The sequence below is a fragment of the Choloepus didactylus genome, chromosome 16 (genome assembly GCF_015220235.1).
Source record: "Choloepus didactylus isolate mChoDid1 chromosome 16, mChoDid1.pri, whole genome shotgun sequence".
NCBI lineage: Eukaryota > Metazoa > Chordata > Mammalia > Pilosa > Megalonychidae > Choloepus > Choloepus didactylus.
The window spans coordinates 33,752,660-33,767,055 of record NC_051322.1 but is presented as its reverse complement, the minus strand read 5'-3'; the positions used below and the strand labels follow the sequence as shown (position 1 = coordinate 33,767,055).

The window sequence follows — 14,396 nt, the reverse complement described above, 5'->3', positions numbered from 1 at the left end:
TTTTAACTGAACTAAAAATAATCATTTTTTAAAGCAAAACTTCAGGTAAGAGAATAATACAATTAAGAATGGAATTTGGAATGTTGTGGCACCCTGAGCTTCAATGCTTTCCTAGCACGTATTCATCAGTGTTTTTACAACCAGTACTAGCTTCTTCCCACCACAGCTGTTCAATTTGTAAGGAGAAAATATAATTAAGAATATTCTTATACTTTCTTTGGCAACTGAAAGCTACTATGGACATGGTATTTGTCTGCAGTTTTATTCACCAGGTAATGTACACGAGTTACTGTATATGTAAACTAATAAACATATACATATCTCCTTCAGGTACCTAATTCTCAACACCTTTACAGGGAAAGGCTTGGTGAATCTTTGCAGGCAGTGGAACTGGAGTGACAAGAAAAATTAGGGAAGAACTTCACTGGCTTTCCATTCTAGGCAGGAAGACCAATACTGTGCCTTTTGAGGAGATGAGAATCGGTATGAGTATACAGGACAAGTTACCATTTCAATAGCCCTACCTAACTCCCTTTTTAACCTATGGATCTTTTTCTCCTTCCTGGTTCATTTAGTGGTATGGTAGGCAACTGGGGAGAAAAATACTAACCCCCCCCGCTCCCCCCCACAAAATGGCTTGCTCAACTAAGTCCAGTTACTGAACTGAACTACTAACATTTTAGTTTACTAGATAAATACTCTTTACATTCTATTCTACATTATGAAAGCAAAATTACAAAATTAAGTATTTCAGAAGGCAAACAGCAAATATTATCAATGAATACCAACTTTTTTTTTTTTTTGCAAAAATAACTTCTTACTTAGGAATGTTAAAGATGTACATTCTATTATATACTGGAGGTTTGAAGACTTGCATTCATATTCTCAAGTCAATGCATTCATTAAAACTACCACCATGCTGAAATTTACGTAAAACAGTTTTAAAAAGGCCAAAAATACAGGTTAATTGGGATTTAAAACTGACCCACTTTGGAGTGGTTTCTAAGAGATAGTTTTTTCAATTTACAGGGCTCCATTCTTAGAGCATTTCTTAACCAGAAATCGGTTTTCAGTTTGTATTGTTCCCCAATTTTTCCTATACTGTGAGGCTTTTTTTTCTCTTTTCTCCCCGCCCCCCTCACACACACACATTAAAGCATCTCATATGCTTCAGTCTTACAAACATTACTTACTTAGTGCTCTGGAATGATCAGGGTTTCTAATACCTTTCATTTTTAACCTCTGTAATAACATGGCTGAAGTAAGCTGTCGTACAAGATATACAGACATGGAGTAATTCTACAAAGAAAGATAATGTGTATTAAAGACAACAGATATAGTCTCTTTACATTATATACTTGTCTAAGAAACTCTAGTTTCTAAATACAACATTCAAAATAACTTCCACAGGAAGGTCAAAGACTGGGAAGGAGACAATATAGACTCAGTTATTCAGGGAAGATAAAAGCTCAATCATATTAAAGGTATTTCTCAATCATCAACCTAATCACAAATGTGAAAGATAACATGGTTTAGATCAATGGTTTTCAAACTGTTTCTGGCTTAGCAAAACTGGCACTTCAGTGGCCACTGTAGTATGAATAAGAACATACACTTCCAGGTCACTTCTACCAGAATCACTGTTTTTCTCTACGCTTTGTAATGAGGCTCTTAACTTACTTTCATTTGAAAAATTTGCAAAACAAAGTTCAAACACCAAAAGTCTGAATTAACTCTTCAAACCCAGAGTTCCAAAGTTTTAATTCTGGCTATGGCTTTGAACAAATCACTAAAATGAACCCCTTAATGGCTTTACTCTGAGAAAAGCTTTGACAAATTAATTCCTTTCCCTAAATGGGCATTCTACCGGGGAAGAAGTGGCTACTGTAGTATGTAAGACTCATGAAGAAACGATGAAAATCAGAAAGACAAGGCCAGAAAATAATAAGAGTTCAATTCTGTACCTTTTAGATCTGAAGCAAAGGAAACTTCATCATTAGCTATTAATTGAGATAAGTAGATGAATGATAATTTTACCTATTTACTAAAACAATCTATCTTACCATTTTACTATACATATAGATATTGATTCTACAATGAACAAAATACTTCTAACAGCTGTCAAACCAAACCAAACATTTTAAATACCACTTTTTAAACATCCTTCAACCAGCAACAATCCTTTTAAATATCTGAATACCAGTATGTTGTGCAAATTCTAGATCAAATAATCATTTTAATTGCAAGGAAAAGAATTTTATTCCCATTTTAGGCCTAAACTTTCTGGTATTCAGAGTCTACATTTATTCAAAAACCTGTAAGTTAATCTCTCAAAAAGATACCCTCTTCTGTTCAAATGTTTTAAGCACCAATACCTCCTCATTTAATAATGTCACGTTTGTATATCACTCGCTCTCAAGATTTTACTTAATCTTGGTCATAGGAAGGGTTCAGGAAATCAAGCAACTTTGCCAAAATCAAATGACAGCCAAACTGGGACTAAGGTAAGATTTTCTGAATCCGTATCCAATGCTTTACCACTACATATTCAGTTCATGCAAGTGGAAAATATTCAGAATATGTACCTTATGATAAGTCAAGACAATATTAAAGAAACAGTAATACTTTTATATTTAATATTTTATACTCCAATGATTAATACAAAATTATTATTCTTTTTTTCCAGCTCTGCAATTACCTTGGTGATGAAACTGAAAAAACTCCTCATACAAATTATACCTCAATTTTTCAGTCCTTAAAATAGAAATACCATCCTTTATTTCCACAATGTAGGAACATTAAAGGTGATGATCACAAATGAACATGAATCTCTTTGCCTTCTATTATTTCATTATATAAGCAAATAATTCTACAGTGAAAATTCCCTGTTGTATTAATCAGTATCTCATAATTGATACAATGAATTTTGAGATTAAGAATCAGCAGAAACCCAGGTTCACCAACCTGTAAGTGTAGAGGAAATAATTTTAAGTAAATGTTTTTATACAAGATGCCCATGTTATCTGAAAAATCAGCTGTTTATGTAAAAGCTGGAACAGATTAACTCTAATGACAACCTGTATATTTAACCGTTTCCTCTTAAGAATGATAAGGCTTTCCTTTGTTCCTCTTCACAAATACATAATGACATCACTCAAAGCTTCTCATTTCTTAAAAATACTATTTAACATTCAAGTATGTGCATGCGCACACACAGACACCTTTGTAATTACCTCATCTTTAAAAATATTAAAAATATACCTATTTCCTCTCTAGGAAAATAAAAAGATGATACCCAGGAACCTTACAGTTATAGTTTTTAACCTTAAAAATTTCCATACCTCCACCTCTGAGATGAAAAGTACTGCTGCTTTTTAGAGATTACATATGGAAAACTAGAAGAGCTTGAGCTAGTAGCCTAAAAAAAAGCAAAATAAATCAATCCCTAGTGGGATCGCACTCATGCTACCCAGAGAAGAGAACTTTTACCTTTCCAATTTCTGATGCCCATGAAATGGAAATCTGATTTGGCACAGCTGAAGATAACCTAACTAAAGATGTAATGTTCAGGGGGCGTCCAGGGCGCTTCTGTTCAATCCCATTTTTAGGAGGTGGTGCATAGCCCTATAACCATAAGAAATAAAAACAATTTAAAAGTCTCTGTAAAAGAGTAAACATGTTCTCCAAGATAGATACAGGATCTTACCTAATTTCAGTAACACTTGTTATTTTCATTTTATCCTAGAATCACAGCCCTCATTCCAGGATTCTCAATTTCAAGAGGAAAATGATCTTTTAAAATAATTATGAAATATTTCACAAGTTCAGACAGTACAAATAAATAAATACATAAATATCCAAGTTCCATCATTAAAAGTAAAGGTGCTGACATCTTGATATATTGACTATCAATCTTTTTCCTTTTTATAGGGAGACCAAGATCAACAGCTAAATTTGCACCTTCTTGTACTGATCCATCTTAGAAGTCATCACAGGACTTACATGCATTCAAATACTGGGAGTGAAAAGAGGGAAAACAAACTTTGGAAATAATAAAAGAACAACTTAATCAATTTTAAAGAAATATTATCTCCAAAGTTCTTGAAGACATGTAGGAGGAAAGGAATTACTACAACCTTGTGAGGGACAAAACTGCTCTGCACTGCCCACTTTCCTAGTAGAAAACACTTTTCTTTAAAATAGAGACAAGTTAACAACAATCTAGATAATCAATATTTCAATTGGCATTAAATTAGCTTGATGGTTATAATGATGCTATTTATGCTCTATTCTACTTTTTTTAAAGTCATCAAGTATTTGTTTGAAATGGAAAATGTATTCATTTTCTATCCACAGTACATCCAATTCTCAATTCCTATAGGACTTTTCAGGCTGTTTTTCAAAAACAAAACTGCTTTTTTTTTTTTTAGAAAATTAAAATTTCTTAGCTGTGAAAACATTTACATATTGAAAAGCAGATATATTTCACTCAATCTAGCTTCTTTTAATTTTTGTACAACTGAGAAAGAAAAAACACTAAGTTTCTGATAGGTTTTATCACTTATTTTCTGCATACACAGCAGGAAATATAAGCAAAATAAATTGGCAAATATATTCCTCTTGGATATACAGAAGAATCTTCTAAAATCACTTTTTACTCAGTCATCAATTTACACATTTTTCTACAATACTTTCCTCCTATATGTTATCAAGCGTTTTGGAGATAACAATATTTCTTAAAACTTTATTCCAACCCAGAGGCAACAGCCTCTTCAAGAACATCAACTAGATGTGCCCCTTTGCTCATAAAGTTGATACCCCTTTGCAACATGAAGGGGTTAGGGTGGTCACTGCCTAGACACCCCTGAAGATCAAGAAAGTGATTAAACTAAAGGAAGGGGTAGCAACAAACAAGATGGAATTTAACAAAGGATATGCATACTGAATCTTTATGCAATTTTCTTTTTCTTAGTTGCTAGGGTATTGGAATAGTAAGAAGGAAAGAACTGAAATGGTAGAACTGTTACCCATAGCATCCTTTGAAATATGTTCTATAGCTACCTATTAAATTGTAATTTGAAAGCTGTATCTTTTTGTATATATGTTATATTTCACAAAAAGGAAATGACTGAAACTATGGTACTAAAACTCATAATAACTTCAGAAATTTCTTGTATCTACTTGTTAAATCATACATTGAAAGATATTACTATTTTATTGTAATTCATAATAATAACTTATGTCGTATTTCATAATAAGGAAATAACTGAAACTGTGGAATAATAACCTATAATATTCTTCGAAATTTTCTCTGTAACTACTTGTTAAATTGTACTTAGAAAGTTATCACTTTTATGTATATATGTTATAGTCTACAATAAAAAAATAAATAAATAAATAAACAAACAAACAAACAAATAAATAAACTGTATTCCATTCCATGAATGACTCTCAGATTGTCTTTCAGGTCATCGATACCTATACTACATTTGTTAAGCCTGATAAGCTCTGCACCTTATGAAAATGTGTCTATGAAAGGTTTTCAAAAAACAGCCCAATTTATATTCCTTCCTCAAAATGTCCTTTAATCATTTATGAACTGAAAAGTCAAGGGGGCTACAGCTAATCATCATGCCATAGGAATAATATCAAGATTGTGCAAGTGCAGACAATGATAGTACATTACAGTTACCACCTGGCAATAAGCAATCATGAGACACCGTCAATTGTAAATTACATCTGGATTTCAGGGATCTTAAAATATGAACCTTAGAAACAATGAAATAAGAGGATTGGTGGTATTACACAGCAAAGATACGGAACACATTCTGTCTATCAAAGTTCGGGAACACCTTTCCTTGCCTCAAGGGGAATCCAATTGATAACTTGTAATCCACAATCTGCAATAAAATTTTGGAAATCAACAAATAGTTTGAGCAGGGGAGAAAAGAAAGAGAAGAATTTAAGTAAGTTGCATTATAGCATGGAAAAGGGAAATAAATGAGTATATGTGGGGGGAAAGGTGTTACGTCAATCTAAATATGTTCTCATAAAATAAAAGAGAAAAAAAAAATCCGGAAAACATCCTCTTACAAAGACACTATGAATTGCTTCAATGAGCCACAAAGACAAGTAATATCAACACCAAAATATGGGTTATTTTGAACCAAACTTTTTTCCTCCTATTTTTGGGATGGAAGATAATTCTAGTGTGTCTACTGGTCAGCTAACCAATAGAACAGGACCAATTAAGATGATAAAAATAATTCATGAACTGGTTAAATGTGAACTCTGTAATGTGCAATTTGAGACACCAAAGAATGTTTTAAGTAAGTCTGAAAGAGAGAAAGAGAGCAACAGGGGAGGAAAGAATAACACTGAATATAAAAATAAGAGGCCAGCAAACCCAAAACTATGTATGGCACTAGTCTTAAACATCTAGACTAAAGTAGTTTAAATCTATTCTCTACCCCATTACACTAGTTGTATTTCACTGGTAATTTTTTTTTTTTAGCAGAAGTTGCAGGTTTACAGAAAAATCATGAAGAAAATAAAGAGTTCCTGTATACACCCTATCATTAACTCTTTGCATTAGTCTAGTACCTTTGTTATAGCTATTATAACTGTACTATTAACTATACATTAGGGTTCACTGTGTTGTACAGTCCTATGGTTTATTTTTTGTTTGTTTGTTTTTAATTTTTGATCTAGTAATGTGTATAAAGCCCAAAATTTCCCCCTTTAACCACATTCAAATAAAATTCAGTGGTGTTAACTGCATTCATAACCTAACATTATCACAAGTCATTACTGAAAGTTTTCCATCACACCAAGCAGAAATTCTTCAACAACTGAGCATCAACTCCCCCATTCCCTACCCCTACATGGCCCCTAGTAACCTATATTCTAGTGTCTGACTCTATGAATTTGCTTGTTCTATTTATTTAATATCAGTGAGACCATATGGTATTTGCACTTTTGTAGCTGACCTATTTCATTCAACTTATATCTTCAAGATCCATCCATGTTGTCATCTATATGAGAACTTCACTCATTTTTACATCTGAATAATATTCTATTGTATGTATATACCACATTTTGTTTATTCATCTGTTAATGTATGCTGAGGTTACTTCCATCTTTTGGTATTTGTGAATAATGCCACTAGCAACATTGGTGCACAAATATCTGTTCCAAGTCCCTGCTTTCAATTCTTGAGAGTATATACATAAAAGCGGGATTTCCAGGTATATGGTAATTCTATTCTTTACTTTCTTAGGAATGGCTGCTGTTTCCCACAGCAGCTGCAGTATTTTACATTCCCACCAATAATAAACAAGTGTACTATTATTCCACATCTTCTCCAAAACTTGTATTTGTTTTTTTAATAGCAGCCATTGTAGTGAGTATGAAATGGTATCTCATTATGGCTCTGATTTACATTTCCATAATGGCCAAAGACAATGAGCATCTTTCCATGTGCTTTCCAGTCATTTGTATATCTTCTTTGGAGAAATGTCTGTTTCAGTCTTTTGCCCATTTTTAAATTGGGTTGTCTTTTTGTTGTTGAATTTTAGAATTTTTTATATATTTTGGACATTTGGATCTTAAACCCTTATTATCAAAGTGTTAACTCTGGGATTTAGTCTCTGAGTTGTCTGTTCTTTAAGTTTGCATCCAGCTAGTAATAAGACAGAAATTTCCTTGAGTGCCAGGAGCTAACAAACCAATGTAAAAAAAAAAAAGGCTTTGCAAATTGGCTCTGATATGGCTGGTGCTCTCCTTTAGTTTAGCCCTCCTATCAAGAAGAGCCTGAGGCAAATGTGAAGTACAGGGTCTTCTTTTTTGAACCTGCATCTTGTCCTGGGCTTGTGCTTGCTCCTGTCCTGAGAATTTCTCCCATTTACAAGAATTCAAAAGCCCCCTCTATGCCCAATGAAATAGACTTTCTCCCCAGTCCTAAGCTCTTTATTCTATGATTTAAAGCAGCTATCCTTTGCCCCACGCTGCTTCAACTTAATTGTTTCTTACAAGGCTTTAGCTGTCCACAAGCTGCTTCTGCCTATAGGGCAAGTTCTGAGTCAGTCAGTATGCATATAGGGGTTACTCTGCTCCCTCCAGAACAGGGCCAGGGAATTAGAATGGGAGTGCAGGCTGGGCTACACACTACACTGAAGAGGGGAGTAGGATGGGCAGTAAGGGCACCTGGACCATTTCCTACCATTTTTAAAGCTGTGTTTTTTTTATTCAGCACAAACCCAGTTATAGTAAACCTTTAAATGTTTTCTGGAGTTTGAGGAAGGTGACTCTGACAGCTTTTGCTAGTTGTTCAAAGATTTTGTAGGGACCCAGCACCATGGAGCATCTTAGGCCATTATCTTTGTTGACTAGAAGCCTTCACTGGTAATTAGAGTTATCTATTAACTTACATTCTCCCTTTGAAGATCAGCACCACCTCTACCCAACCATCAGTTACCAGGTTATTGAATATAGGTTATAGCTGGAATAAATAAACGTTTAACATTCACATATTTCTAATAATTTTCAATATCTAAATCAAAAATAAAATCAAGTTCACTTGACAGGAGACCTCTGAAGCAAATCTAAAGCTCTCTAAATAGACAGTGTTGGAGCCCACCAGTGCAAGACTTTATCAGTCTCAACCTAAAACTTCAGTGAAAGATATATATATCAAAGAACTTTTTATGTTATATGTTATACCATTCTGTCTTATTTGTAACTGTGACAAAAGTTCACACTGTTGTTCCATCAACATTTTCCCCCAAATTTTCCAATTACTATTAATACTACTAATACAGATTTACTTTTTTACCTTTTATCATGGAAATTTTTAAATATACACAAAAGTAGAGAGAACAACATATACTCAAAAACAAACCTCAGAAATTATCAACATGTTGCCAATCTTGTTTACTTCGTCTTCCCCATAACCAAAACACACACCACCTGTGCATACATTAATTTTTGCTCCTGGGTTATGTATCAGCAAATTACAGACATGTCATTTGACCCATTACTATTCATCTCTAATAATACTTCAGAAAACAAAACGAACAGTATCACAACCTTACAAAATGAGCCATAATTCATTAAAATAATCTAATACCCAGACATCATGTTCCTCACGATGTCTTGCAATAGCAAGTATGCAGTATTCCCTATTGCTGGGGATCGACTCATTCCCCCTGTCTCAAAGATGTCTTTCTAACTTTCATTTCAGAAAATTTGAAACATATACAAAAATAGAGAAAAAAAAATATAATGAGCCTACAAATACCCACCACCCAGTTCAATAATTGCTTTACTCATAAACAATCTTTACCTACTCTATCTGGCCTCTCCCTCATATTATTTTAAAGCAAATCCCAGAAATCATACAATTTTATCCATATACAGTTCAGTACCTAAAAAAATATGATCTTGCACTCTGAATCAGTACCTGAACTAGAGTCACACTTTACAGTTAGATGTGTCTCTCAAGTCACCCTTTATTCTTTAAGAGCCCTGCATATCCACACATATACATTTTCTTTCCCAACGCCATTGTTCTGTTACACAAACCAGGAGTTTTGACCTGAAGAATAACCTCATATTTTGAATCAGGCAGATGGCTTCCTCACCATATGAATTTTGTTGCTCTATCTTTACTTTTTTTTTTTTTAATCAATAGTTGTCTTGGAGGCTTGATTAGATTCAGATTCAAATTTTTCAGACATAAAAATTTCATTTTCAGAATACTTTCTTGTGGTTACTGGGGTTTATATTACACAACCTACATCTATAATCTACCAATTTAGTGCACCAAAATATATGAGGCAAACACTGGCAAAATGAAGGAAGAAATAGACAGCTCTACAATAATAGTTACAGACACAAATAAAGGAAAGTAAAAAAAGTTTTATTTTTTTTACATCATCTACAAGGGAAGTTCAATAAGATTATGTACGAATTTCTCCACAGAAATCAAAGAGGCCAGAAGGCAGTGGTATGATATATTAAGATACTGAAAGAGAAAAACTGCCAACCATATCCAGCAAAACTGCCCTTGAAGAATGAGGCAGAGTTTAAAATAGTTTCAGAAAAACAGTCACTGACAAGAGTTTGTGTAAAAGAGCCCTACTTTACAAGAAATGCTAAAGAGGGTGCTACAGGCTGATAGGAAAAGACAGAGAGAGACGTTTGGAGAGGAGTGCAGAAATGAAGACTATCAGGAAGCGTAAAAGGAGAGAGAGAAAAAATAAGATATGACATATAAAATCCAAAAGACAAAATGGTAGAATAAAACACTGCCCTTACAGTAATAGCATTAAATTTTAGATTAAACTTCTCTATAAAAACACATAGTCTGGCAGAATGGATTGAAAAACAGGACCCATCTATATCCTGTCTATAGGAGACTCACTTAAGACACAAAAACAAAAACAGGTGGAAAGTTGAAGGCTGGAAAAAAATATTTCACACAAACATCAACCAGAAAAAGCGGGATATACTAATAATATCAGACAAATTAAGACTTCAAATGTAAAACAATTAAAAGAGACAAAGAAGGGCACTATATATTAATAAAAGGGTCAATTCATCAAGAAAACATAACAATCATAAATATTTATGCACCAAGACAGAGTGCCCCAAAATACATGAGGCAAATACTGACAACACTGAAGGAGAAGTAGACGCCTCTACAATAATAGCTGGAGACTACAATACACCACTCTCATCAATGGATAGAACATCTAGACAGAGGATCAATAAGGAAACAGAGATGCTGAACTGTACAATAACTGAACTAGACTTAATAGACATTTATAGAACACTACACCCCACAATAGCAAGATACACATTTTTCTCAAGTGCTCACGGATCATTCTCCAGGAAAGACCACATGTTGGATCACAAAGGAAGTCTCAATAAAGTTAAAAATAGTGATATTATGCAAAAAACTCTCTCAGATCATAATGAAATGAAGTTTGAAATCCATAACAGGTAGAAGGCCGGAAAATTCAGAAATATATGGAGGCTAAACAACACACTCTTAAATAACCAGTGGGTAGAGGAGGAAATTATAAGAGAAATCAGTTAATATCTGAAGGCAAATGAAAATGAAAACACAACAAATCAAGACTTATAGGATGCAGCAAAGATGATGCTGAGAGGGAAATTTATTGCCCTAAAGGCCTATATTAAAAAAGAAGGGCAAAAATTGAGGCATTAACTGTTCACCTGGAGGAACTAGAGAAAGAACAGCAAACTAACCCCAAAGCAAACAGAAGGAAAGAAACAACAAAAATTAGAGCAGAAATAAATGAAATTGAGAACAGGAAAACAATAGAGAGAATCAATAAAACCAGAAGCTGGTTCTTTGTGAAAATCAATATAAATCAATGACCACTTAGCTACGCTAAAAAAAAAGAGAAAAAATGCAAATAAATAAAACCAGAAACGGGAAAGGGGACATAGTTACTGACCCTGCGGAAATAAAGGAGACAATGAGAGGAAACTGTGAGCAACTACATGCTAACATACTAGACAACTGAGATGAACTGCAACAAAAATTGAATCAGTCATCCAAAAGCTCCCAAAACAGAAAAGTCCAGGAACAGATGGCTTCACATATGAATTCTACCAAGCATTCAAGAAAGTAGTACTAATCCTGTTCAAATACTCAAAAAATATTGAAGAGGAGGGAAAGCTACCTAACTCATTCTATGAAGCCAACATCACCCTAATTCCAAAGCCACATAAAAATATAAAAAAAGAAAATTATAGACTAATCTCTTTAATTAATATAGATGCAAAAATGCTCAACAAACTACTTGCAAATCAAATCCAGCAGCACATTAAAAGAATTATACCCACAACCAGGTGGGATTTATTCCAGGTATGCAAGGCTGGTTCAACACAGAAAATCAATTAATGTAATACACCACATCAGTAAATCAAAGCAGAAAAACCAGATGATCTTCTCAATTGATGCAGAAAAGGCATGTGACAAAATTCAACATCCTTTCTTGATGAAAACACTCAAAAGGACAGGAATAGAACGGATCTTCCTCAATACGATAAAGGCAATATATGAAAAACCCACAGCTAACAACATATTCAATGGGGAAAGACTGAAAGCTTTCCTTCTTAGATCAGGAACAAGACAAGGATGCCCACTGTAACCATTTTCATTCAACATTGTGCTGGAAGTTTTAGCTAAAGCAATTAGGCAAGAAAAAGAAAAAGGCATTCAAATTGGAGAGGAAATAAAACTTTCACTGTTTACAGATGACATGATCCTGTATGTAAAAAAATCCTGAAAAATCTACACAAAACTATTAGAGCTAATAAATGAATACAGCAAAGTTGCAGGCTACAAGATCAACACACAAAAATCAGTAGTGTTCCTATACACTAGTAATGAGTACCATGAGGAGGAAATCAAGAAAAAAAATCCCATTTACAATAGCAACCAAAAGAATCAAATATTTAGAAATAAACTTAACCAAGGCCACAAAAGACATATACACAGAATACTATAAGAACTGCCAAAAGAAATCACAGGCAGAAGGCTGGAAAATGGAAGGAACATACTGGGTTCATGGATTGGAAGACTAAATATGGTTAAGATGTCAAGTCTACCTAAGTTTATAGATCCAATGCAATACCAATTGAAATTCCCAAAACTTACTTTGCAGAAATAGAAAAACCAATAACCAAATGTATCTGGAAGAGCAGGGTCCCTGAATAGCCAAAAATATCTTAAGAGGAATAAAGTGGGAGGTCTCACACTACCTGACTTTAAAGCATACTACAAAGCTACAGTGGTCAAAACAGCATAGTACTGGCATTCAGATAGATATAATGACCAATAAAACATAATTGAGTGTTCAGAAATAGACCCTTTCATCTACAGACAATTGATCTTTGATAAGGCAGTCTAGCCAATGCAACTGCGGCAGAGGAGCCTCTTCAATAAATGGTGCTTGGAGAACTGGATATCCATATCCAAAAGAATGAAAGAAGACTCCTATCTTACATCTTATACAAAAATTAACTTGAAATGGATCAAAGATCTATACATTAGAGCTAAGGCCATAAAACTTTCAGAAGAAAATGTAGGGAAATATCTTAAAGATCTTGTGATAGGTGGTGGTTTCCTAGACCTTACACCCAAAGCATGAACATTGAAAGAAGAAATAGATAAATGGGATCTCCTCAAATCAGAACACGTTTGTACATCAAAGGACTTTGCCAGGAAAGTAAAAATGCAGACTATGCAATGGGAGACAACACTTGGAAGCTACATATCAGATTAGGGGTTAATGTCCAGAATACATAAAGAGATCCTACAACTCAACAACTAAAGACAAACAACCCAGGTAAAAAATTGGCAAATGACATGCACAGACACTTTTCTGCAGAGGAAAAACAAATGACTCAAAAACACACGAAAAAATGCTCAACTTCAGTGGCTATTAGGGAAATGCAAATCAAAACCACAATGAGATATCATTTCACATCTACTAGAATGGTCATTATCCAAAAAATAGAAAATTACAAGTGCTGTAGAGGATGTGGAGAAAGAGGCACACATTCACTGTTGGTGGGAATGCAGAATGGTGCAGCCACTCTGGAAGGCTGTGTGGCAGTTCCTCAGGAAGCTAACTATAGAATCACCATATGATCCAGCAATCCCATTACTAGGTGTATACTCGGAGGAACTGAAGGCTAGGACACAAACAGACATTTGTAAACCAACGTTTGTAGCAGCATTATTCATGATTGCCAAGAGATGGAAACAGCCCAAATGTCCATCAACGGACAAGTGGATAAACACACCGTGGTATATACACATGACGGAACATTATGCAGCTGTAAGACAGAATAATGTCATGGAGCATATAACAATGTGGATTAATCTTGAGGCCACTGTGTTGAACGAAATTAGCCAGAAACAAAAGCACAAAAACTGTATGGTCTCACTAATATGAACTAACATTAAGGAGCAAACTTTGAGTTAAAGCTGAGAACACAGATTATCAGGAGACAGAAAGAGGGTCAAGATTGGGCATTTGATACTGAAGGAGTATGGAATATTCAACAGGACTGATTGTACAGATACAGAAACGGACAGCACATTACTGTTAGTAGCACAATGTTGTAAGTACACTGAACAAAGATGACTGTGAGTACAGTTGAAAGAGGAAGGCTGGGGCCTGTGTAACACTAGAAGGAAGACAAAATATAGACTGGGACCGTATAACTTAGTGAAACTTAAGAGTGGTCAGTGATGGTGATTAAATGTACAAAAATAAGAATGTTTTTACATGAGGGAGAACAAATGAATTTCCATTTTGCAAGGTGCTGAAAATGGATGGTATTGGGGGAAA

The 14,396-nt window shown here is 34.3% G+C and overlaps 1 protein-coding gene across 8 annotated transcripts in view; it reads right to left on the bottom strand.

The window, feature by feature from the left end:
* The window catches only part of PIAS2 (protein inhibitor of activated STAT 2), a 141,327-nt gene that overhangs the window by 46,444 nt on the left and 80,487 nt on the right, over positions 1-14,396 (bottom strand). For all 8 annotated transcript variants that reach the window (XR_005212152.1, XM_037805535.1, XM_037805533.1 and 5 more), the window contains exons 6-7: positions 3,490-3,624; positions 1,194-1,299 (exon numbers count right to left, since the gene is read on the bottom strand). Coding sequence is in view for 7 of the 8 variants with exons in the window: in XM_037805535.1 (XP_037661463.1) it covers positions 1,194-1,299; positions 3,490-3,624 (241 nt within the window). In the remaining variant the exon portion in view is untranslated. The remainder of the gene's footprint in view (positions 1-1,193; positions 1,300-3,489; positions 3,625-14,396) is intronic.